The sequence below is a fragment of the Protomyctophum bolini genome, assembly GCF_963924005.1.
Source record: "Protomyctophum bolini genome assembly, chromosome: 13".
Taxonomy (NCBI): domain Eukaryota; kingdom Metazoa; phylum Chordata; class Actinopteri; order Myctophiformes; family Myctophidae; genus Protomyctophum; species Protomyctophum bolini.
Genome location: NC_137874.1, coordinates 38,944,895 through 38,972,394, shown reverse-complemented (window position 1 = coordinate 38,972,394; position 27,500 = coordinate 38,944,895). Strand labels below are relative to the sequence as shown.

The window sequence follows — 27,500 nt, the reverse complement described above, 5'->3', positions numbered from 1 at the left end:
TGGACGCTCTTCTCGCCTGCGGCTCACTGCAGATAAGACTCCCCCCAGCCCAGACAGACCCTCTACTCTCTGTCTTCATATAATCTCCTTTTTAATCTGCCTATACCTCTCTCTCTCTCTCTCTCTCTCTCCCTCTCTCTATCTCTCTACACTGGCCAGTACGTGTCTCTCTCTGTGTGTCTCTCTCTCTCTCTCTCTCTCTCTCTCTCTCTCTCTCTCTCTCTCTCTCACATATATCTTCTCTGTCAGGTGGAAACTGTTACGGCATAACGATCCGTTTCCACTAGGAACGGGCTGCCGGACAGACAGCCAATATGAGCTTGTGGATCTGCTATTTTTCAATAGCTAAAGTATAACATAATGCTTAAAACTGCACCAAAAGGGGTTCCCGTAAAGGAACCTGATGGACCCTTATATTACAGGCCTGTAACTCTCAGAGTTAAAACAGATTTTACACTGTATACACACTGTACAGTAGGAATAATTAATCTATATTCATTCTAATGTCAAGCAATGTATTTCTTTTTAGATTCAGCAGAACGGTTGCCAGGCAACACACACACACACACACACACACACACACACACACACACACACACACACACACAGAGACAGACACACAGACACAGAGACGCAGTGGAAAGAAAGCATGATGCTTCCAGACTGGGCTGATTGTTACAGCTTCATTCATCTGGATATCAGCATTAATAGGCTCTATATGGACGGCAGGCGTGCTGGAAACATGGCCTTCTTCCATTGTTACCGAGGATACTAATGAAGGCTCTGTTCCATTCTGCTCAAACAGAGTCAGTGTTTAACAGTTCTACTGCGTATAACCCGGTGTTTGAAGCATTATGTTATACTTTAGCTGTTGAAAAATAGCAGATCTACAAGCTCATAGCTCAAGCTACGAGCTTGTAGTTCTGCTATTTTTGACAAGCGAACGTTTTTAACTCAAATATTTCCCTCTGGGGGGGGGGGGGGGTCCCTGGAACAACATATTTTCAGATGAGGGTCCGCGGCCAAATACAGATAATTCTGGGGGGCCTTTACATGCAAAACGTTGAGCACCACTGACAGAAAACTGTTAGGATTTAGAAGCCAAAACCAATGGATGCAGTGGTAGTGTTTACTTAATGTATCTGTGCTTTGTGATATGAATACGTAGTGTTGGTTACCGTTGAGGTTTGGGCATTAAGCCCAAAGGGGACTCCTTGGGGAAACAGGTGGGGCAGCGGTGGCCGAACGGTTTGCGGAGCGGTCTTGATATCGGAAGGTCGCTAGTTCGTATCCCCGGACCGGCACGTTAAAATGACCACCGCTGAAGTGCCCTTTGGACAAGGCATTGAACCCCTACCATGAAATGTTCTATGAGCAGGGCCTGGCTGTAAACAAGTTATTGAGCTTAGTCCAGTTACCCTGGGTAAACATAGTAACTTTCCTTTGCTTGATCCTATAGGGTGGTGGTCTTACCGTTGTCATCCAGAGAGAAGTCGTCCTGGGCGTAGCGGAACTTCTCTGGCCCGCACGCGATGAAGACGTCATCCTCCCCGAAGAAGTCCTGCAGGCAGGTCACCTGTAGGAGACAATCAATCAACAATTAGGTTTTTTTTTATGATCTCTCTCTCTAAGTCGTCCTTAGATAAGCCCTCCATCGTCGCTTCCATCCCAGTTCTCCATACATCTGGCCAGTTCGTTGGTGCTTTCCCATGTCTTTTCTTGGGTACATCCACGTACGTTAATGTGGGACGTACCCACGTGACAGGTGCCCGTGTGTTGGTTCCCACAGCACTAGCCTGGCCCAGCCTGACAGGCTACCACAGCACTATAGCTTGCTGGCAGGCAGCTCTCCTATGATGTCTTTGGCAGTGTCCTGCTATAGTCTCATTCTCCTGGCCGCTATTTTCTTTAATTGCATAATGTGTGTTTGTAAGTAATTGTGGTGGACTAAAAAAAAGTACAATATTTTCCTCTGAGATGTAGTGGAGTATAGAATGATAAAGTATGTAAAATACTTAGTTACGGCCCGGACGGTTATAGCTCAACCGTCCGGGCTCACCTATAGGCTGCTGAGCCAGCCTGACAGCGTGCTGCGGGTTCGACTCCCGATCCCGACGGCCTTTGCCGCGTGTCTCCCCCCCCCCCCCTATCTCTCTCCCCATTTCCTGTCAGTGTACTTTCAACTAATTAGTTACTTTGCGCTGCTATTGAACACAGGTCAAAATGAGGGCTCCACTGCACACACTCCACCGTGTCCAGTGAAGTGTGAAGGTGGACTGAGTAGAATTGACACCTGGAGTTGTGCAGCGTTGCGCCGGTTGTCCTGCAAACAAAGCCTGCGTGAAGCTTTCTAGGTCAGATATGTGTTACACTTGACACGTTAGCAGCTCGCCTTTAGCATGCTGAAAGCTGCTTCTCCACACACACATGTTTTTTTTGGCGTTCGGCTCTGCTGGACTTTCTCCCTGGCTGCTCGGCACAATTAAGCACCAACGTAAAACATTAAGAGCAGGGAGATAGATATACAATAAAACCCCCATGGGGAGCATAAATAGCAGAGCGGTGGTGCTGGGGTGGTGGCGGTGGGAGCAAACATCACATAACAACAACCAGGAACCATAAGCAGAAGGAAGGCAGGAAGAGCATGCAGTCTAGTGAGCTTATAAGTAGCCCGCCCAATTGGTCAGCTGACTGCCGCATCAGCGAATGACATGTGGGTCTTGCACACACTGAATACACCCACATAGTAATGTTAACCCACAGCATGTTAACCCCTTGAGTATAGTATGTGCCTTTGAGCACGGCATGAACTCCCTCGAGTATGACTGACTGAACTATAACTCCGCAGGCTACGTGCCATTAGTGAAAATAGCCGATCTACAAGCTCACAACGAGGCGCGAAGCGACACGTTGTGATCTTGTAGATCTGCTATTTTCACTAGTTTGGGTCCTGGGTTTGGGAGACATCGAAATCTCTCTTTTGGGCCACGGGCTAAAAAGTTTAGGAACGACTGCATCTATACTCTGAGTCTAGATGCTTCTTCAGAGTTCAGAGTGTGTGTCCACTACAGGGTCTTTCCTCTCTACAGATGGTTCATATAGTTCAGAGTGTGTGTGTCCACTACAGGGTCTTTCCTCTCTACAGATGATTCATATATAGTTCAGAGTGTGTCCCCACTACAGGGTCTTTCCTCTCTACAGATGATTCATATATAGTTCAGAGTGTGTGTCCACTACAGGGTCTTTCCTCTCTACAGATGATTCATATAGTTCAGAGTGTGTGTCCACTACAGGGTCTTTCCTCTCTATAGAATCTATAGAGAGGAAAGACCCTGTAGTGGACACACACTCTGAACTATATGAACCATCTATAGTATAGATGGTTCATATAGTTCAGAGTGTGTGTCCACTACAGGGTCTTTCCTCTCTACAGATGATTCATATAGTTCAGAGTGTGTGTCCACTACAGGGTCTTTCCTCTCTACAGATGATTCATATAGTTCAGAGTGTGTGTCCACTACAGGGTCTTTCCTCTCTATAGATGGTTCATATAGTTCAGAGTGTGTGTCCACTACAGGGTCTTTCCTCTCTACAGATGATTCATATAGTTCAGAGTGTGTGTCCACTACAGGGTCTTTCCTCTCTACAGATGCTTCATATAGTTCAGAGTGTGTGTCCACTACAGGGTCTTTCCTCTATATAGATGATTCATAATAGTTCAGAGTGTGTGTCCACTACAGGGTCTTTCCTCTCTACAGATGATTCATATAGTTCAGAGTATGTGTCCACTAAAGGGTCTTTCCTCTCTACAGATGATTCATATAGTTCAGAGTATGTGTCCACTACAGGGTCTTTCCTCTCTACAGATGATTCATATAGTTCAGAGTATGTGTCCACTACAGGGTCTTTCCTCTCTACAGATGGTTCATATAGTTCAGAGTGTGTGTGTCCACTACAGGGTCTTTCCTCTCTACAGATGGTTCATATAGTTCAGAGTGTGTGTGTCCACTACAGGGTCTTTCCTCTCTACAGCAGCTGTTGGCACAATAATGACCCACTTAGTGGACACAGATGTCTCCGGCCACACCCCCTCTCCGCGGAGCTGTCCAATAGCGTGGATCATGCTCAGGCTTCTTATAATAGCCTGCAGACAAAGAGATGTGGTTCTGGTTCTCCGTGGAGAGCTGCATATCGGGCTAATAAAGCTCGGTTTTTATGCTATTATGTGCTTGCACTGTACTAAGAACTGTGATGGCTAATTTATCACATTTCAGGTGGCTCAGGGGTATAGAGTGGCCTGATGGTAACCACAGGGTTGCCAGTTCGACCCCGGGGTGTCCTTGAGCAAGACTCTGAACCCCTAATTGCGTGTGTGTGTGTGTGTGTGTGTGTGTGTGTGTGTGTGTGTGTGTGTGTGTGTGTGTGTGTGTGTGTGTGTGTGTGTGTGTGTGTGTGTGTGTGTGTGTGTGTGTGTGTGTGTGTGTGTGTAAAGCACAATCTATGTAAAGCGCCTTGGATGAATGGTATAAATGCACCATTTATGTCAATGCATGCATGATTGTGGAGAGTTACTGTACAGTCAACCTGATCTACAGTATAAGCTTTAAAAACATATGGACGCTATAATAAGACACATGACACACTGGATAGATATCTGTGGCTTCATAAGGGTTCATTTGGTTCCAAACTATCATTTAGCGGGCCCGGACGCTGGCCCAGACCAGCAGTCTGTAGCCCATTCGACCTCCATACTGGGGGAAACACGCGGCAGAGCGTGGCCTTCTTTTGTGGCACACATCCAAGCTATATGAGCTGCAGATAATTCGGGAGAAAACCCCTGCCGCATCGCACCCCACCCCCCCACCACCCCACCCAACCCCACGCCACCCCACCCCACCCCACCCCACCTCACCCCCGCCCCGAGCAGCAGCTGCACCCTGATGGTTGTGTCGTCTCCTGCTATGCATGGGGAGAGGAAGACGCTGTCTAAATGTGCAGGGCTGAATCACCGGCCTGGCATCTATATCTACACAGCCTAACAGCTGTACCCTCTCTCTCTCCCTGTCTCTCTCTCTCTCTGTCTCTCTCTGTCTCTCTCTCTCTCTGTCTCTGTCTCTCTCTGTCTCTCTCTCTCTCTGTCTCTCTCTGTCTCTCTCTCTGTCTCTGTCTCTCTCTGTCTCTCACTCTCTCTCGCTCTGTCTCTGTCTCTCTCTCTCTCTGTCTCTCTCCCTGTCTCTCTCTCTCTCTGTCTGTCTCTCTCTCTCTGTCTCACTCTCTCTCTGTCTCTCACTCTCTCTCTCTCCTCCCTGGTCATAAAGCCAGGAGGAAGGGAGCTGACAGCAGTGACACCAGGGCAGCCAGTGTGGCTACAAAGGGTGTGCTTTTTTTTTACAACCCTTTTATATATCGCACAATTTAGTCATCAATATGCCAATTCATTCCTCCCCTATACGCACTTGAATAGCAAAAATGCTCGCCCCAACAACTAAATGCCTAAACCTAACCTTATTCCTAAACGTAACCTCAGTAAAACTATGCCAAAACCTAAACTACACTAACTTATAACGAATAGAGATGAACTGATAAACGATGAAGCATTAGCATAGACCGCTAAGCTGCCCAGCAGCACTTAAAAGTCATTAAAATCCTTTACCAGCTGCAACATTAACCTGGTGAAAACATGAATGCATGACTAATTACAACGTGATAATATGATAAAACGATATGACATTAGACTGATGATGTTCATCTAAGCTCTAGGGATGCAGTGAGTCTCTCAGCTCAGACGGTATTAAACCCATTTATCATTTCAACTGCTACACTATATAGTGTACATTGTACACTACAATGTACACTATAGTGTACATGCTGTACATGCTGCTGTACATGTTTAATGTGCACAATAAGATCACAGAAGCACAGAGTTTGTCTGCATATATTATGAATTTTATGCATATATTTAATGAATATTATTATGAATATATCGTCTCTGGCGGGGGGGAATGTTTCACGATTCAAATTCCAACAGCGACAAAAGTAGCAGATCTACAAGCTCAAAGCACATCGCTTCGCACTACATTTAGAGCTTGTAGAGATGTATAGAGCTATTGTTGATGCATTTGTGTGATACTGTAGAACTTAAGTAGGGCGTTCATTTAAGCAAAACAAACACAACAAGTTAGAATGTGGAGATACAGTAAGAGGTTTCTGCCCGACAGCAGTGTGTGTGTGTGTGTGTGTGTGTGTGTGTGTGTGTGTGTGTGTGTGTGTGTGTGTGTGTGTGTGTGTGTGTGTGTGTGTGTGTGTGTGTGTGTGTGTGTGTGTGTGTGTGTGTGTGTGTGTGTGTGTGTGTGTGTGTGTGTGTGTGTGCGTGCACCCTTTAAACAGACAGACTGTCTCCAGGTGTCCATCACCCTCCGCCTCATCAAGCCTGTCCCTAATCTGTTCCTCACCAGCTGTCACTCACAGAACCATGTGACGCCGGCTCCACAACTTCCCCAACAACAACACCAGTGTTGCCACAGCCTTAGGCCTGACTCAGACCTTCACAACAGATTGATGTATAGCTGATGCATGAGACTTGTTGACTGATGCAAGCTCGCAATTCATTTCCAATGGTAGTCACATGGTTTGACACAGCATTTGTGTTGTATGAGGGGGAGGGGGGCAGTCAAACACAGCCGAAAGCCGTACAACAGAAATGTTGTGTCAAACCATGTGACTTCCATTGGAAATGCATTGACACTTACCCTTTGTTTACATCTAGCATGCATATACATCTAACATGCATCAATGTTGTATGCTAGATCGAAAGGTGTGAGTGAAGAGTGTAAAGAAGAGAAAAGCCTGGTCACAACCTAAGACAGAGAGTGTATAGAAGAGAAAAGCCTGGTCACAACCTAAGACAGAGAGTGTATAGAAGAGAAAAGCCTGGTCACAACCTAAGACAGAGAGTGTATAGAAGAGAAAAGCCTGGTCACAACCTAAGACAGAGAGTGTATAGAAGAGAAAAGCCTGGTCACAACATGCGGAAGTGTCGGGTGGGAACATCCGTCAGATGTATTTCCCCCGGATACGATATTTTTCCACCAATCACAACACTTTGTAAAGATTTGTAAAGCGTCATTTCCTTGAGCGGTATACTTCTGCCAGCATCCAGCACTTCCGTTGATACACTCTACAGCGTATAGGTCTTCACTTCCGTTAATACACTTTACAGCGTAGGTCTTACTCTACAGTAGGTCTTCCGTTGATACACTCTACAGCGTATGTCTTCACTTCCGTTTATACACTTTACAGCGTGGGTCTTACTCTACAGTAGATCTTGCCCAGCGTGGTGTTGCCATGTCTGTGTATTATAGCGACTTATGGCTTGTTTTTCTTTGTCTGTATGAAGTCACTCTAACAGTACAGAGAGAGCATTAAGGCATTAAGGCCCATAAACTACTTCTAAGATCTCCTTTTTACACACAGCAATGAAAACACATTCCTTCCATCCTTCCATTCTCCCACTGTTAGCCTTTTATGGAATTCATCCAATCTTTATGGACCTCCGTCCTGGGGTCAAAATGCTTAGGTGAGAAAACAGAAAATAAATGAGTGGGGGGGGGGAAATCTTTTGAAAAATCTTTAGTTTGCATTACTAAAGTTGCCTGAATGAATAAAAGGTCACGTGACCTTCAGCAGTGCATGGTTGGAGGTCTCTCTACACTTCCACTGAGTCATTACTAGACCCTGCATAGTGTCTGGTAGGACATATACTGGCTAGTAGTGCTGCCTGAAGCACATGAGCACAGTCTCTTCCCCGGGGCCAAGCGCGCGCCACGGGCTATAGTGTACAGTATTAGCGGGCGCAAATGTACTGTATATGTTCTCTCTGGTGGGAGAGGCCATGCGGGGTCGGGTTCAAACTGAGGCCTGTACATAAAAGTTATGCATTGGAGCTTTTAAACCAGAGAGGTGCCCGTGCACCTCCCAGCCTCCTTATCGTGCTTGTAGGGATGTTGACGTGTCGACGTTTGGACTGAAAACGGTCACATGCTTTACGGGTATGTATGACACATCATAAACACGCCGTCATAAACGGAGTCAGGGGGGCTTTCGACAATAACTCGCAGTTATTAATATGAATTAGTCTGACTTGTTATTATAGCAGACCAGATGGTCTTCAGACAATTTTTGTCTCGTGATATTTCAAACGGTGATGAAGGCGGTAAATTCCAGTGGAATTCACATGAACTGTGCATATTATCTAAGCCAGCCAATGGGAAGCCACTACACTACAGCATGCTTCGCTGCAGATATACTTGCCAGCGCGACGACGCTGGGTTTGTGATTTGGTATCTTGTAACAACAGTCGGTGCAGATAGAGATCAAAGCCATTCGTTGCCCAATAAGCAACCTCTTCTAAACTCCGAGCCAGCCAAGGACAGAGAGTCGTTTTCTTCAAACAGCCGGGCCTCACAAATCCTTTGCTCTTTTACGGTCTGCAAAGTTTTGTATTGTCCTAATGAGTCCATGTATATAACACTTCCCTTTCATTTTAAAGCTGGAATCAGGAATCCTTATTGTAATGAATGCAACGTTATTTTAGAGATACTAGTACATAATGTGCCATTCCAACGCTTCACACTTTCCTGATCCATTCCTGCAGGTTTTCTGAAAATGTATGTTTTCCCTGCTGGTTTCATTCACTGATTATTATCCTTGCTAATTCTACTGCTTTATAGTAGTGTCCAGCAGAGGAAGTGTCAGAGGAACTCTATCTAGTCAGGGAATCTGAATTGAATTAACATGTAACACCTTGGCAATGCTCTGACAATCTACTGAACTGTTCTGTTCAATGCTCTGACAATCTACTGAACTGTTCTGTTTAATGCAATGATAATCTACTGATTTGCTAATGGAAGGACATGTGACGTTCTCACACGACACATCTGTACCTGCTTCGTATCTGCAGTGGTTGGAGGTGCTCGGCCTCCATGACACTGAGACACAATGTTTGACAAGTAGTATTTCCCGGAGCTCATATAGCAGCTGAATGCGTATAAAGAGGTCGCATGAGAATCATCAACCAGGACGAGGTCCCAGGTTCGATTCCCAGCCGTACACTGTATATGTGTGTCGAGGCAGGGCCCATGAGCAAGACACTCATGACCCCTAACTGTTCCCGTCCGAGCTCGCGCTCCATATGGCCGACCTGAGCAGCCGTCAGCTGGGTGAAGCTGAATTAATACGGTTATTCATCCCCTTTGTGGGGAGGGACTGCGTCTCGCATGAGCCGTAGACAGACATTAAGGTCTCACACTCTCAGTTCAGACATTAAACGTATGGCTTTCTTTGTTAAACTGGGACTAAATAATTAAAAGAAGAACTTAATCAGGGCCTTGGAGGTCCCTGAGCAGAAACACAACGTAAGCAAGTGATCAGTTTAAGACTGTATCTTGTAGGGCCCGGAGGGTTTGTTAGTGTCTGCAGTGGTTTGTAGGGGGGGGGAACAGACAAACAAACAAACAAAAAGATTTGTTTCTGAAGTGAGCCATATAATCCTCCTCGCAGGTCTAAAACCTTTAAAGTATTTACTGAGACGTGTTTCTAAAGACGAGGCTAAGACTCGAGGCAAAATAATCTGCTATAGCAGACGAGAGGCACACTTAAAAACATCTAACATCGGGCGGCCAGCTCCCTCGAGAGCAATTTACATTCATCTTATCCGCTTACACTTCCACACATACAGTATACCAGAGCAGTGGAACGCTGTCATGGTGCAGAGTATACTGCAGACCACCAAAACCAGTGTTAAAGTAGTCTCTCCTCTACACCCTCCGGGAGATGATTAACACTCTGGATTTCACTGAGTATGAGTAGGAAGGGGAATGAGTACACACTATAAAAACATACCCTATAAAGCAGAGACATGAGATATATATCCATACTATGAACACATTTATAATGTTTTACATTTGATCCATTCTAGTGTTACTACACAGGACACAACTATCTGCTAATGTATTAACTTCTAACTTAGAGAGTATATATGAATATAATTTAAAAGATCAGACCTGTCTGAAGTGAGTGGTGCTGTACTGTACTGTACTGTACTGTACTGTACTGTACTGTACTGTACTGCACTGTACTGTACTGTACTGTACTGTACTGTACTGTGCTGTAACGGTAACAGGGGTGTCCCGCATGCATGTCTCTCTAGCACCGAGGTAATCAGAAAATGAATGTTCAAGGTCAGGATATACATATAAATATGTTGTTTAAACCTAAAACAAACATCACTTGCGTATTACTGTATGTAACATTTTGTAGCCTATACACACTCTCTCTCAGACTTAAACTAGCAGTCATTATTTTACAGAGTATGAAATAAAATTGTGAGAGTGAATGTAGCCTGCTGGACAAACAAAGGATTGTTGCTGGTGATTCAGACTTCAGAGTTCTACTGGACTCCCACAGGCCCATGGGGAAACTCCCACTCACTGCACTCAATGCCTCTCACTCCGTTTCACTACTAACTACTAACCTAAATCACTCCATGCAGTCTCACTACTAACTACTAACCTAAATCACTCCATGCAGTTTCACTACTAACTATACTAACCTAAATCACTCCATGCAGCCTCACTACTAACTACTAACCTAAATCACTCCATGCAGCCTCACTACTAACTACTAACCTAAATCACTCCATGCAGTCTCACTACTAACTACTAACCTAAATCACTCCATGCAGCCTCACTACTAACTACTAACCTAAATCACTCCATGCAGTCTCACTACTAACTACTAACCTAAATCACTCCATGCAGTCTCACTACTAACTACTAACCTAAATCACTCCATGCAGCCTCACTACTAACTACTAACCTAAATCACTCCATGCAGTCTCACTACTAACTACTAACCTAAATCACTCCATGCAGCCTCACTACTAACTACTAACCTAAATCACTCCATGCAGTCTCACTACTAACTACTAACCTAAATCACTCCATGCAGTCTCACTACTAACTACTAACCTAAATCGATGGCAAGGCCTCTGCATAAAACACTGCTGCAGTTTATGTGAACTTTGATGTGCAGTTGTGAAAAGAATATGCCATATTTTAGTGTTAATTTAATTTTAACACCTGAACTAAAACCATGGGTACGTTTGGATAACAGGCACTGAGCGCACTGGCCAATTACAAAGCAATAGGCTGCGGTTTGCTCCTGTCCTGGGCCTACATTATGGTGTCAGTGATAACAGCTCAATCTATGAGCGTCAACCAGGAAAAGAATCCAATCTGCAGCCCAACGTCCAATAAGTCTAAACGCAAACAACTGGAGGGCCTGTGTGTCCTCCAATAGATTCCAGCTTAACCCTTTAATGACTATTTGTACAATCAATGACCTTTCTTTATCTGATCGTGACCCTGCCCCCCACCCCCCCTGCCCCCTATACCATGAGTCTTTGATCCCCCCTTCATGAGCCTGATTGATATGCAGGGAAATAGCAGATCTACAAGCTGACAAAACGTCGCGTTGTCAGCTTGTAGATCAGCTTTTATTTGTTGCAGTTCAACGCTATAGTGTGCTGAATGTGCTCTGGGTGTGTTTGTGTAATCCAAACCAAAGCAATGTTAATGCATAGATTAATTAGACTCACAAATCAGTATCTAAACTCTTCGCTTAACTAGGAACTGATTTCTAAAACTGTGTGGAAACAACTATAGAGTAAGTAAGTAAGTAAGTAAGTAAACAAACTCTGAGGAGATGTCCAAAGTCTTGACAGTACGAGTACAGTATCTGATCGCTTGGCAATGCGAGGCTATTCTCACGCAGCATGCTTTGTGTGCCATGGCAGATGCGTTTACTGTAAGTGAGGATCAAACAGATGACTTAGTTATGGAGCATATACTGTTAGTGTACAAAGTGTATGATTACGGCATTCCGCTGCAGGATTCTCTAACGCTAATGCAATTCACGAGGGCCAGTTTTACGTGGTATAACTTCTCCGCCTCTAAAAAAAAAAGCAGGTGCAAATTAATTAGCACAGCCGGCTTAATGCTTTTAAAGCCATTTCGGTGTTAGCATTACGTTATGCTTTAGCTATTTAAAAATAGCAGATCTACAAGCTCATAGCGCGCCACCGAGTGGCGCGCTACGAGCTTGTAGGTCTGCTATTTTTGAAGAATCGAAGAACCACTGACATAGAAACATAGTTTTTTCAGAAAACTGTCATTTTTAGAATCTGATCTCAGGTCAGAATGGGTTAAAGGGGGCGTGTGGTGGAGAGGACAGTGAATGTATGAAGTTTGACACAGATTGGTGTCATCTTAGACAGACAGGCAGACAGACAGAAAAATCGATTTTCAGACCTTCACTGATCCCACGAGGGGAAATCGTGTCACCGCCCGTACATACATTGAGCAGTGACTGTATTGAGCAGTGACTGCCCAACGTACACTACGCAGTCTTGTCCTCCGAGACAGGGACGTGCAAATCCCGTAAGAGGGCACTTTTGGACAAAAATAGCGAAAATAGCAGATCTATACAAGCTCACAGAGAGCTTGTAGATCTTGTATTTTCAGTGCGCAACCCAACACTTTCTAAACAAATTTGTTCAACGCAAAATTCTGCATTCCAAGTTCAGGAGCCTATCCGGTACGGCGTGTGCATTTCTCTCACCTTGTAGTAAACGCTGCATTCATGGTCTGGGGGAGAGGGCAGTCGTTTTACAGACGGGTAAAAGGGCAGTCGTTTTACAGACGGGTAAAAGGGGCAGGGGCTGAAGCCCCCTTTTTGATGTCTATGTGTGCACGTCCCTGTACTGCTCCGAGAGATCAAAGACAACCTTGAACCTCCCACACGGCGTTCCCATGATCCGCGCTGATAGTCAACCTCTCCACACAACTGTTATAGCCTGCACACTATATAGTATATACAGCATCTATACAGTACCATCTGGATATATGGAATCTTTAACCCATTCTGACCTGAGATCAGATTCATACGAGGTTTCCACTGGACACACACTGGTCTGATTAACCCATTCTGACCTGAGATCAGATTCTAAAAATGTCAGTCGTTCTTCGATTTTTCAAAAATAGCAGACCTACAAGCTCGTAGCGCGCCACTCGGTGGCGCGCTATGAGCTTGTAGATCTGCTATTTTTCAATAACTAAAGCATAACATGATGCTAACACCAAAATGGGTTCCCGTTCAGAATGGGATAATAACGGAATTGCAACGTAAATGTCACAGCCCACACTGTGCCATGCCTGTCCCATGGCAGCTATAGGTGAATGCACAAGTTTCCCCCGCACGCCACGCACTATACACGACAGCTTTTTGAAAAGCCCTTTCCAGAAACAGAAAAGACCTTAACCCTGTGATGTCAGGACATACTTTTTATTTGTGTATTTTCTATTCACTTGGACATTAAGGTCTTTACAGTAATTCTATAGATATTCCACTGTTAGGTTCTTAGCTGGCAACGTATATGATCGATTCATGATGACTATTTTGATGAATTTGATGTATTGCCAGGTGTTGTTCTTGCTTACTGTAAATCACTCTGGATTAAGAGCGTCTGCCAAATGCCTAAATTGTAAACTGTAAATTGCATGCGTCATTGCACGTATATATATAGCTTTGCACCGTATTACATTAAACGTGATATAACAGAATTATCCTCTGTGTTAATTCAACCCAGAGTGTGTGTATATATATACATACAGTACAAATGGAACCAAATGGACGTGTATATATGTACAGTATACCAGTGTGTACTGTATACATAGATCATCGTCACGTCTGTGCGCTGGAGGAGGTCACCGGTCACATTCGCTCCACAGATGAGTCCGTCACACAGAGAGAAGTGCACTGTCATGGACCCCAGCTGGTGTCTAACGCTCCCCTCCCCCAACACCGCACACACACACGCACACACACACACGCACACACACACACACACACACACGCACACGCACACGCACACGCACACACACAGGCTACGGAAATAAGGAAGGCCTTTGGTGGACTGATGTGACCTTGTTAAGGCTTATTAAAGCCTCAGGTCACCAAAAGCTCCACTTGTTGATGTGGTTTGCATATTATTATTACATCCTGTTGGAGCAGGAAGGTCACAGAGACTAGGATGCAAAACCCCACGGACGGACAGACAGGCAGACAGACAGACGGGCAGGCAGACAGACAGACAGACAGGCACAGACAGACAGACAGACAGGCAGGCAGGCAGGCAGGCAGACAGACAGACAGGCACAGGCAGGCAGGCAGGCAGGCAGGCAGGCAGGCAGGCAGGCAGGCAGACGGACGATCCGTTGAAGGATATGCTTCATCATGTGAGCCACGCCGCTCTCTGGCAGCTCGATTATGTCCGCATAGATTTCCGTCAGCAAGTCGTTTAGCTGTCGTCGGGCTTACAGACACCTCGTATCTGTCGTCGGGTATACAGACACCTCGTATCTGTCGTCGGGTATACAGACACCTCGTATCTGTCGTCGGGTATACAGACACCTCGTATCTCCGGGTTTTTCACATTCATGGTTTATTCTTTTTGTAAATCAATGCCTTACTTTGATTTACACCAAAGTAGCAACACCCTATCACTCCTAACGCATGGTCTGCAAAACATATATGGAGCATTTAGACTAGGTTCAGTGTCTTGCTCAAGGACACCTCGACACTAACTCTGGGGGAGCCCACAGGGTTCCAGCTGGCAACCTTGCAGTTATGCCATCCAGCCACTCTGCCCCTGAGCCACCGCCGCGCCGTAACAGTGTTTTATATAAATGTCAGCAAAGATGGTATTATTCAGAGCTCCATTTGGAACACGTCGTTCTGAATTCCTGAGAACAAACCGTTTGGGACATACTAGATTTCCACACGACGGGGACAAAGTGAGTGTGCAGGTGCTTGCGCATGGCATGCTTCCTGATTACGTGTGTGTGTGTGTGTGTGTGTGTGTGTGTGTGTGTGTGTGTGCGTGCGTGTGCGTGCGTGTGTCTCTGTCTGTGTCTGTGCACAAGTGCGAAGTCTGTCTGCAGTGAATGGTGTTGCCGGGGTATATTATAGAGAGAGAGGTAGAGGGAGAGAGAGAGGGAGAGAGAGAGAGAGAGATGGAGAGAGAGAGTCAGAGAGAGAGAGAGTCAGAGAGAGAGAGAGAGAGAGAGAGAGAGAGAGAGGGAGAAAGGTAAGAAAAGAGCCCACTCAGCGTATTGGGGCATCCATTGTCACAGACAGAAACGCAGCAGTGTGTAGCGCGTTGCCATGCCGACGGTCTCCTGCCTGCACGGCGCAGCGCTGATAAACTCGGAGGCTGGGCTTACACTCCTCTGGCTGCTCAAAGAGCCGTTCAGGCCGTCACCAAAAGCTGGATAAAAGCAGCTTCTGAACGGCTTGCTCTAATTCAGTCAGTCCTCGGCGACAGGCAGCGGCGAGGAGGCCACTTCTGAAACGGCAACGGGAATCTTTTGTTCTCGGCAAAAACTACCAAAAAAAAAAAAAAAAAAAACGCAACAGCCCCGCTTAATTTGCTTGCTGTCTCTATGCAGACTTGCTGACGTATTGCTAATACAGTCATGAACTTGATTTCTCCTTGTGTGTCTTTTGTGATAATGTTTCCTATAGTTAACACCTTTACAGACTGCCTATGCCTCCTCCTGCAGCAATGTCATGGTATCATCCAGTGTGAAGGAAGTACCCGTACTCACTTCTCCCCCGTTGCTGTTTTACATTTCTGTCTGATAGAGTAGTTTGTCGCGTGCGGTTGTGGTTAGGGGTTACTGGTTAGGGTGAGTATAACGTCGGAATAACGAGAATACTTTATGAACGGTTTGGCAGGGGGGGAAAAAAGCACAGGAAAGCGCAGTTCAATTCAAGGTCTGCCAAAGAGGATTTTGTAACCCAAAGAAAGCACTACGGTTTCCATTGGGGTCCTTGATATTCAATCCATCGCAACATGTTGTTTTTGGCTTTTGTGCCTTTGTTGATGGTTACAGTGAAGACAGAGAGAGAGAGAGAGAGAGAGAGAGAGAGAGAAGGGGAGAGACATGCAGCAAAGGTCGTCATGAACGGGACTCGAACACGCGACCTGCTGTCAGGCCAGAGCCTATAGATATTATGTGGCATGCGCCTGGACCACTAGGCCAGCGGGCGTCCAATCCATCGCAACATTTGATGACATACAACCAAGACATACTGTACTGCGTCAGATCAGATCAGACAGTAATTACCCTGCAGCCACCTCTATCAAAAAGCAATGAACACAAAATGGCTGCTGGTTTAATTAACTAAAACTCCCTCACCTTCCAGCCAGCCAGCTAGCATACAGACAGTATACAATTTAATTGACTAAAACTCCCTCAGCTTCCAGTCAGCTAGCATACAGACAGTATACAATTTCGCAGCAATCCCACCACATTGTCTCGTATTTTACACACAAGAAGGGGGGAATAATTAACCCATTCTGAACGGGAACCCGTTTTGGTGTTGGCATCGTGTCGTGCTTTAGCTATTGAAAAATAGCAGATCTACAAGCTCGTAGCGCGCCACCGAGTGGCGCGGTACGAGCTTGTAGGTCTGCTATTTTTTGAAAAATCGAAGAACGATTGACTTTTTTAAAATCTGATCTCAGGTCAGAATGGGTTCATCAGACCAGTGTGTGTGTCCAGTGGAAACCTCGTATGAATCTGATCTCAGGTCATAATGGGTTAACACCCTTAGCCTCCCCTTCGGTGACTACAAAATGACCGTAATTTGGTTGCAAAGAAGAACGGAGCGCTTTGCCTCTTGATTCCAGTCTCCCCCCCCCACCCCTCCTATGCACCCCGCCCCGCCCTTCTCCTCCACCGGGATGAAAAGCAACCGGCATTTTGAGGAGAAAATGGGCGTCATTTGTCTTTCACTTCCCCCGACACCGTCTGACAAGAACTATACCAGAGGAGGGGAAGGGGGGGAGGGAGGGGGGGGGCTGTGATCGTCTGAAAACAAGGTGTTTTATCTCTTTAATTCACTGAAGTGTCACCTATACTATCTCCCCGTCTTCCTGCATCCTGTCTCCTGCTTGCACACACACACACACACACGTACACACATGCACACATACGCAAACTACAAAATCCCGGGTTGATTCGGCAGACTTTAACTGTCATATCCACACATATCATCCACACATGCTCGCATGTGCAGTGCACGTACGCATGCACGCACACACACACACAGACAAACCTCATGTTGACTGCAGCATGCACGCACACATGTACAGTATGTGCAATGCGTACACACACACGCACGCAGGCATGGGTGCACATGTATGTACGTGTAGTCGGGTACACGCACGCACGCACACGCACACACACACACACACACACACACACACACACACACACACACACACGCGCACGCGTGTGTCGCCACAGGATGTGTTGACTGACAGAGCGACCGGTCCACACCAGCTGGGCTGCTCTTTGTTGCCAGGGATGTGGTTTCCATAGCAACCACTCCCAGCAGCAGCAGCAGAAGAAGTGATGGCTGTGGAATGGGTTCTATATAGGAGGAGGGGGGGTGAGGGGGGGGGGGGGGGTAGTGGGCGTGGTACACTGCATCAATATCACCTCCACCACCTCCACGCAACGCAGCAGCTGCATGGCACTGCAGAGGCACACCCCCCCCTCCCCCCTAACACACGCACGCACGCACGCACACGCGCATGCACTGCAGACCCCCGCCCCAACACACACACACACACACACACACACACACACACACACACACACACACACACAAAGAGACCCCCGATAACGCAGGCAAGCATTTCTGCTTCTCTCTCTCTCTATCTTAGACACACCCACACACACGCTGGGGTCGACGGGTGCACACGCACGCACACGCACGCACACACACACACACACACACACACACACACACACACACACACACACACACACACAGCAGAGCTCTCTATATATCACGGTGACCCTGGTCTAGGATGACACAACCAATGACATGACACACACACACACACACACACACACACACACACACACACACACACACAGAGTGGGGGTCCTGAGACTGAGTGCAGGAATTAACCATCTTTTATGAGCCCCGCCTATATACAGTATGTATGTCTTACAACGAACAGCTCGTTGTGAGCTGGCAATTAGCATGTTTTAGCTATTCCTGACACATTTTAGAAGCCTGTTTTTTTTAAATGTTTTGACATTTTTGGAAGATGTCATTTCTTTGTGGGGATATCTTTCAACTGTACCGACATGTTCAATGTGCAATGTGTTCTGAGCTTGTAGATCTGCTTTTTCTTTTAAAGGTTTTCTCATAAATTACACCCAAAATAGGGCATAACATTTGCTCATGCACAAAACATGCAGAGATATTATGTCCCTGCACAAAAATGCACCAAATAGAGGTTTGATTTGAGACGGTCACCAAATAGTGGTTTGATTTGAGACGGTCACCAAATAGTGGTTTGGTTTGAGACGGTCACCAAATAGTGGTTTGATTTGAGACGGTCACCAAATAGTGGTTTGATTTGAGACGGTCACCAAATAGTGGTTTGATTTGAGACGGTCACCAAATAGTGGTTTGATTTGAGACGGTCACCAAATAGTGGTTTGATTTGAGACGGTCACCAAATAGTGGTTTGATTTGAGACGGTCACCAAATAGTGGTTTGATTTGAGACGGTCACCAAATAGTGGTTTGATTTGAGACGGTCACCAAATAGTGGTTTGATTTGAGACGGTCACCAAATAGTGGTTTGATTTGAGACGGTCACCAAATAGTGGTTTGATTTGAGACGGTCACCAAATAGTGGTTTGATTTGAGACGGTCTGGGTGGTGGTTTGGGTATTTGTGAATGAAACCATTGCCTTCCCTTCATACACGATCTATGCACATATTTACACTAGATGATTTGCCCAGAAACAATATGCGCTGGCAAGGGATATGGACACCATATGCTGCTGATTATTAGAAACCACTTTGGGGGGAAAGGAAATTGTCATTAAAAATGTATGGCAAGGAACCGCCTATGCTACTTTGTGCTTGTGTGTGTGTGTGCGTGTGTGCGAGGGAGATGCCATCACTGAAAGCAGATATCTGAGGCTCAAACCACCAAAGCACTCCTCCACTCACACAGTCATTTGAATACTCAAAAAAATATGAAAATGGGAATGTAAATGAGTCTGGCTCATACAATACGTGATCCTCTACAGCGCGGTGTGAGGTATTATCGATCTCTATACCTACTAAGAACACCATTTCCCTCCACAACGAAAAAAAAAACCCAGCAGGATCCACGCTGAAAGCGTGTGTGTCTAAAAGACATGGCACTAGACCGTAAGCGATCCGGGCCAGCCGTCCCAGACCTCAGGGAGCAGCCATTAAGATCCGTTTCATGTTTTGAGAGCATCCGCTCTCGTCCTGATATGCAGGAACTGGTGTAGGATCCAGACATGCACGATGATTTTATAGCGACCATTATTAATTCATTCAGCCCCTTTTGGTGTTTTTAGCATTTACCGAGTGCCACGCTATATATATGAGCTTGTAGATCTGCTATTTTTTAAATATAATCTTTGGATATATATTCTTTCAGAGCGAATGTTTTTCAACTCAAATCTTTCCCTGGAACAACTTATTTTCAGATGGGGGTCGGCGGCCAATTACATATAATTTTCTGGGGATCCTTGACATCGACTGACATAGAAACATATACTGTAGGGTTTTCAGAAAACTGTCAGGAATTAGAAGGCATAATTATGTAGAATCGTCCTCAGGTCTAAATGGGTTAATACGACACGAATCGCTAATACACCCGCAAAATATTTGGAAAAATTGGCCGAGATATAGCCCCCCCCCCCCCCCCTATCTCCCCAACCGCCCCATAGGCCGGCCCCCAGTCTTTATGTCATAATATTGATATCATTAATAAATACAAAAACAAAGGCTTCGAGGAACAAACACAGACAGAACACGTCCCCTTCAATCGCTCACACGCAACATATTTGTTATAAACTGTACAGATTATACAACCGCCCACAGGCCCTCAGTCTTCATGTCATCATAATTGATATTATTAATGGGATTTTATCCCCACATGACGAAGAGCATGCATGTCTTTTCACCATATCAAAGAGGTTTAGGAGCTGAGCAACAGCTGTACACACTCACACACACTCACACACACACACACACACACGCACACGCACACACGCACACACACACGCACACGCACACACACGCACATGTTGGTCTGTCTGCTCCACCCCACAGCTGCCTGCCTGCAATATCACTGCAGTTGTTTGGTCTACTGATTAAGCACGTGGAAGAAAAGGAGAGAGAGAGAGAGAGAGAGAGCATCTTGCAAGCCTTCACGCGTTGAAAAATTGCGGAAAAATTGCGGAGTGTTGCGGAGGAATTATGTAAAATTGCGGAAAAAAGGATGGGTTATAGCCCATCGTATTTAGAATTTTTTGAAAAATTGCGGAAATTGCGGAAAAAACGATGGGTTATAGCCCATAGTTTTTTGAATTTTTTGAAAAATTGAAGAACAAGACGCAATCCTTGCTTGGTCTGAGAAAAATATATTGTGAATACTGTATATGAGCTTCAGGCATCACTACCTTATATATACTCCATTGACCCGAGTCTGTCAGACCCCCTTTTCCACCGGTTGGTTCTTTTTTTGGTTCTTAGTCCATGAGCCAGAGCTCCTAAATTGGTGGAAAAAACTAGACCTATATTAAATTGTTTACAGGATCAATACAAGTTAATTAATACACGATAACCCTTCCAGAGTAGTAGTAGCTTTTTCATATTTGCTATTATTTTGCATATTTTCCTACATAATGCATCGTTTGCATGTTTGGAAATGTAAAATTTGTAATACAATAAATCGTTGTCTTCGTGTAAGTAATCAATTGGGGAAGTTTTATGGTGATAACAATCTAATATATGTATGGTTTTGCACACTCAATTCATAATTAACATTCCAATTTTGCAGCTCTAGCTGGCTCATGGACTAAGAACCAAAAAGAACTGAACCGGTTCCCATTGGGAACCAACCGGTGGAAAAGAACTGAACCGGTTCCCATTGGGAACCAACCGGTGGAAAATGGGCCTCAGAGTTATATCCTTTCCCCCCCCTCTATACCAAAACATCTGTCCGTATGTTTCCCCCAGAATACGATACGATAGCTAATAAGGTTCATTTTGGTTCATGTCTAGCCTACTAGGCTAAGCGCTTTTGCCTCCGAAGAGGAAAGTCCGTCTCTTGAAGTATAATCCTCCACCCAGATGAGCTGTGCAGCCGGGCCGGGCGGCCTCGCAGTGGGTCTGGACATCACTGTTAATCCACCACAGACATGGAGACACTGCTCTGTCAGTGGCTGCAGAGGACGACTGACCTTAATAAGACGCATGCTGTGTCACCTTTTAACCACTTTAAGCATTAGCTTATATACTTTAGCTGTTGAAAAAGTAGCAGATTTACAAGCTCGTATCGCGGGGGAACTACATATTTTCAGATGGGGGTCTGCGGCCAATTACATATAGTTCTGGGGATCCTTGACATTGAACCACTGACATAGAAACATAGGTTTTTCTGAAAACTGTCATGATTTAGAAGACCTTTGTAGAATCGAACTTACCGGTAGATATAAATTGGTTAACTCATATTAGGCCAAACATTCGTAGAATCAGGTCTTATTGGGTTAAAGCAGTCGAGCATCCCTCGTTGCTGCTGATCGCTCCGCTGGCTCTGATCGTTTTGGCCGATCTCGCAAGAAGCAATTTTACAGGCTGGGCGCACACACACACACACACACACACGCACACGCACACACACACACACACGCACACGCAGTCTTGTCTTCGCACATGCCCCGCCCACTACGCCACATAAGTGGGCCAGCCATGAGAGTCATTAAGCGCGGCCCCCTCGCACCCTCCCGCCAACACCACCACTGCTATCTGACCCCATTGATAATGTGAGGCTTCCTTCCACCAAATGCCATTTATGGATACAGGAGGGGAAAAAAAGGCCAGTTCTGCCTCTCGTGAAATCAGTGTCGTCCGTTCTGCTTAAATTACCGTCAACTATACCAGAGCCCTGTATTACTTTGTGGAGTTAACGTAGGAACAGCGAAGGTATATCTGATCTACAAGCTCACGCGGTCATCGCATCGCGTGACCTGCATGAGCTCGTGTAGATCGAGTACAATTTGTATCTATGATGACGTTCCCGTTGGTGCTGCGGGTTGAATGTGATTAATCTTAATGTTATATCAAACGGACAGAATACAGTTCATGTTACAGTAAAACAGAGCTCATTCATTCGTCATGCTGCAACGCGGAGGTACATTTCATGTCCGCTCACACTGTGAGACTGTAGTGTAGTACAGTTACAGTATGTTGCTGATACTGCAGTTGTCTTCATTTCAGTACACGTCTTTGTTAGAGCTGCCAGTATAGAACAGATGAAAGTATATATAGGCCAGAGGTTCACAACCTATTTTCCGGACCAGGGCCCACTTGGAAATGTCGATGAGGTGGTCTTTGTACAGTTTTCAGACCAACTTTATTTTTTATTTTTTTAAAGGTTTTTGGGGGCTCTTTTTGTGCCTTTTTTGGTAGTCCACATGCAGTGAAGAGAGGAAACAGGGAGAGAGAGTCGGGGAGTGACACGCATAAAGGGTCCGCCAGCCTCGGGAATCGAACCCGGGGCCTCGCTGTCAGTCAGACACCGTGCGGTACGCGTCGCAACCACTCGGACGTCGGCAGCACCCCCCAGAGACTTGTTTTTAAGGATTTTTTAACGATCAATCAATCGATTGTGTCACAGCTTGGATTAATGGAACTATAGTATGCGTTCCTATACGTTCCTATATGTATACAGGTATCATCACAGTGAAAACTACTATTATTTGTATTATATCAATATGTTATAATATTAGCAATCAAATGGTTGTGGTTTGCCAATGATTTGGGGACCCACTTGCAGTATATGCTGACGGCCACAGCGGTGGGCCGCGGGCCACAGGTTGGAAAACACCGGCTACAGGCAAACAAAGAGCTCCCTCTCCTTCCACACTACACGTGGCACGGCGGCACCATTCCTCCATTCCTCCTTCCCTCTGCAGCGTATAGTGGATCCACACTGGGACTCCTCCTGCAGCGTGTGTCCTGAATTCTGTACGGTTTAACACCCATTCTGACCTGAGATCAGATTCTATAAATGTCTTCTACATCCTGACAGTTTTCTGAAAAAGCCGTGTTTCTATGTCAGTCGTTCTTCGATTTTTCAAAAATTAGCAGACCTACAAGCTCTTAGCGCGCCACTCGGTGGCGCGCTATGAGCTTGTAGATCTGCTATTTTTCAATAGCTATAAAGCATAACATGATGCTAACGCGAAAAGGGGTTCCCGCCCCAAAATAGGTTAACACCCATTCAGTCCGGGAAAGCGACTGTGTCAGATGTTAACTACAATATATATATATACACAAGTTTTTCAGAAAAATCCTTTTAGGATTTAGAAGGTATATATCGTTGCATATCGTCGGGGCAGAAACCTCCGTATTTTAACTTTAAAATTAAACGTCCTGTTTTATCACACTATACTGTACATCGGTGTACAGTGTCACACACAAAGCATCAAAAGCAGCAGATCTACTAGCTCGAAACGCGACGTGGCGCATTCCGATATACCTTTGATGCTTTTTTAATTTGAAATCCTGAAAAGTAAACCAGTTTCGGTTCATATGAGGTTTTTCCACGCCCGACATAGACGATTTGTAGAATGGGCCCTCAGGCTCGTTACTGGTTTAAAAACAGCCTATGGAACAGTGAACGAGGCACACCAGGGAGTGGTCAAGGTTGCGCAGGACATTTCTTCTTTTTTTTTTTACCCTCATTAGCGTATCGGTTTTCTTTGTTACATATACGACAAAGAAAGGCGTGGTGTTCTTAAACAAATTAACCCATTTTGGGCTGAGATCAGATTCTAAAAAATGTCGTCTAACATCCTGACAGTTTTCTGAAAAAGCTATGTTTTCTATGTCAGTCGTTCTTCGATTTTTCAAAAACAGCAGACCTACAAGCTCGTAGCGCGCCACTCGGTGGCGCGCTATGAGCTTGTAGATCTGCTGTTTTTCAATAGCTATAGTATAAAGCATGACATAATTGCTGACACCAAAAGGGGTTCCCGCCAAGAGTGGGTTAAACAAATGAACACGTGGATGATGCGCTCTGATTCCAGCGTCAACGAGCTTCCAGAGCAGCGGCGTCTCTAGTCTAGACGTCAGTCACAGTCACACGGCGCTATAGCGTAATGGCCGAGGTCAGGTCAGCACGCGTCGTCCCCCCCCCACCCCCCCCTCCTCTCTCTCTCGTCTCCACGGGTCGATTGACCTTCGCTGGGGAGCATACTATATACAGGGGACTCCCCGGTGTTAAAGAAATGAGGCCAGCTCTTTTTAAAAACAGCGGATTAGGCAAGTCTACAACCCCTTTTCACGTTTTGAGAGGGGTGGGGGGGTGGGGGTGTGAGTAGGAAATCACACAGCACAGGAGGGAGCATGAGCCTGACGTAGTATATACTTCTGAACCACTTACACTAAGCCCCTGTATCTCTGCTGTCGCCGGGCAGAACTCCAAAATGTTCATTTTTCAGAAAATGAAGAAAACAATGCAATACTGCTTCATCAAAGTTGGTATTGTGACTTTATATATTGTCAGGTACTGTACGTGCATGAAAGTTGGAGAGGTGGTGGAGTTAGCTGCCTTATATAGCAGACAGTTTGAGGGTCCAATGGAGTTAGCTGGTTTTGTCAGAAGGTTTATATACTTTTCATTGGTTCGATATATGTTTTTAACCAGCACACAGACATAAAGGGTGTTCACTGTATCATAGGACTAATAAAATAGCCAATCTAACGAGCTCACATCATGACATGTTCTCTGGGCTTGTAGATCTGCTTTTTTCTTTGTCATTTTCATATGCTTTATTCCGATAGACAGAAAAGAAAATGTATAGACAAAGAGCAGGGGAGTGACGTGTATTGTAGCAAAATGGTCTGGCCGGCTGACAAACGACCCGGGGACTCGCTATAGCCTGGGTAAACCCACTCCCCCTGCTAGGGACTCGCTGACCGGCATGGAGAACCCAGGAGGTACGCGTCCTAATCACTCAGCTATAGATCTGCTGCTTTCGCTTAACACAAAGGGGGGGGGAAAAAAATACTATTTGGCCTGAGCTTGCTCAGACTGGCAGCCCCAAACAAATCCAGCCCCAAATCTGATCTGGTTTCATGCAGTCTGAACAAGGAATGTGATTCAATTTACAATTTGAAACCGTACGCTGTCCAGACTACCGTATTGATACCGTACGCTGTCCAGACTACCGTATTGATACCGTATGCTGTCCAGACTACCCTATTGATACCGTATGCTGTCCAGACTATACCCTATTGATACCGTACGCTGTCCAGACTACCCTATTGATACCGTATGCTGTCCAGACTACCCTATTGATACCGTATGCTGTCCAGACTACCCTATTGATACCGTATGCTGTCCAGACTATACCCTATTGATACCGTACGCTGTCCAGACTACCCTATTGATACCGTATGCTGTCCAGACTACCCTATTGATACCGTATGCTGTCCAGACAATCTATCGGGACTCAGGAGACCACAAGGGGAGGTGCCTACATTTAATGTTCCTCCATTTCTTTTATACATTTAGTGTTTGTGGTTTGAAATGTGTATTGTATTGTGTTCATTCGTTATGCTATATGTTGATGTATTGAATACATTATAATAATGAATGAATTGCATTTTTATAGCGCTTTTCCAAGTGCTCAAAGCGCTTTACAACGGTTCATTCATTCATACATTGGGAGGTGAAGCGGCGAACAGTCGACGCCAGCGTCCTCACTTCACACATTCACACACCAATGGTGGGGAGCTCACACCAACCGACTCACTGGAGTCTTGCCCAAGGACACTTCGACATATAAGCATAAAATGCTATATATACATTACATAAGCCTTAATGTCTGACTGTATATAGTCACTGTACCACGTGTCGTTTACATTTCTGACTGATGTATTCATTCAATCAATCAATCAATCAATCAATCAATCAAAGAAAAGGCTTGATCTGGCAAGTTTGAAAGGCCATGCAAAAACCTGATTTGTAATTCCAGTGTGAGTCACATATAGCCTTCTTGTGACAGTCCTCGCCAGATAACGACATGTCTAAGATAGAGGTGCAGCCAGGCGGCAGTGATCAAACAACAGAGACTGAAAACATCGGAGCTCGTCCAACTTATTGCACGACTAAAGGCGATGCAGAGTCTACATCACAACAATGACCAAGGCGACCCAGAACAGTCACTCCTCCCACAGACAATACACTGACTGCTATGAGCAGGGCAGGGCGGGACATGCCCTCAAAGCCCTGAGAAAGACACTGCAGGGCCAGACAATGGCCGTCGTTACATACATTACAGATCCATACATGCATGCATGCAGGCAGGCAGGTCACTGAGTGCAGTGGATTGAACTATATACATTACAATGCAATGTGTGCTGACGAATGTAATGATTACATGCATACAGGCATGCAGGCCACTGCAGTGGACTGTATAGCACACAGCTGAGCTTAAAAGATGGAGTGCCGTTATGTTTGTACTTTTTATGTGTCTATGGAGTTAACATTTCTCTAGTAGACCCCTAGTTGTGATTATAATGTTCAAAATGAATATGTCTTCCCTGTGTATTTTTGGTTTCTTCCTGAAAGCTGAATTAAAGCCTTTCTTTGAGTCAAAAAGGCCCAATCGAAATAACACCATGTTTAGTGACATCATAACCCTAACCCTTTTTAAATGTTTGTCCATGTTTGGTTTTAGATTTTCGCTTGTGTTTTTAAATAGGCTCTATGTTTTATGTTGCACTGCCAATAACTGAGGGTAAATGGTGCATGAGGGGAAACGATATTTCATGTTCTCTTGTATGCATAAGTACATAGGAAAATGACAAATAAAATGATTCTGGGAACCCCTCCCACATTATCATACAACAACAGCTGTGGGTGAAGCTTAAGCTCTGAAAAATAGCAGATCTACAAGCTCATAGCGCGCCACCGAGTGGCGCGCTACGAGCTTGTAGGTCTGCTATTTTTGAAAGATCGAAGAACGACTGACATTTTTAGAATCTGATCTCAGGTCAGAATGGGTTAATCAGACCAGTGTGTGTCCAGTGGAAACCTCGTATGAATCTGATCTCAGGTCAGAATGGGTTATGTAACCTCCTGATGGACGCTTTATGTCTCTATGTACAAACTGATTTCTAAAGAGTTAAATTGACACACAGGACTTTGCTGTGTATGTCACTGCCTGTCTGTCTGTCTGTCTGTCTGTGAAAATATATCCTGATAGCAGAGTGGGTGTGTGGATATCTCTC

General features: G+C 45.3%; 1 protein-coding gene across 3 annotated transcripts in view; it reads right to left on the bottom strand.

Moving 5' to 3' along the window:
• LOC308327325 (neuronal migration protein doublecortin-like) overlaps positions 1-27,500 on the bottom strand; it is a 70,350-nt gene that overhangs the window by 19,485 nt on the left and 23,365 nt on the right. For all 3 annotated transcript variants that reach the window (XR_013965183.1, XM_080780660.1, XM_080780661.1), the window contains exon 5: positions 1,474-1,576. Coding sequence is in view for 2 of the 3 variants with exons in the window: in XM_080780660.1 (XP_080636786.1) it covers positions 1,474-1,576 (103 nt within the window). In the remaining variant the exon portion in view is untranslated. The remainder of the gene's footprint in view (positions 1-1,473; positions 1,577-27,500) is intronic.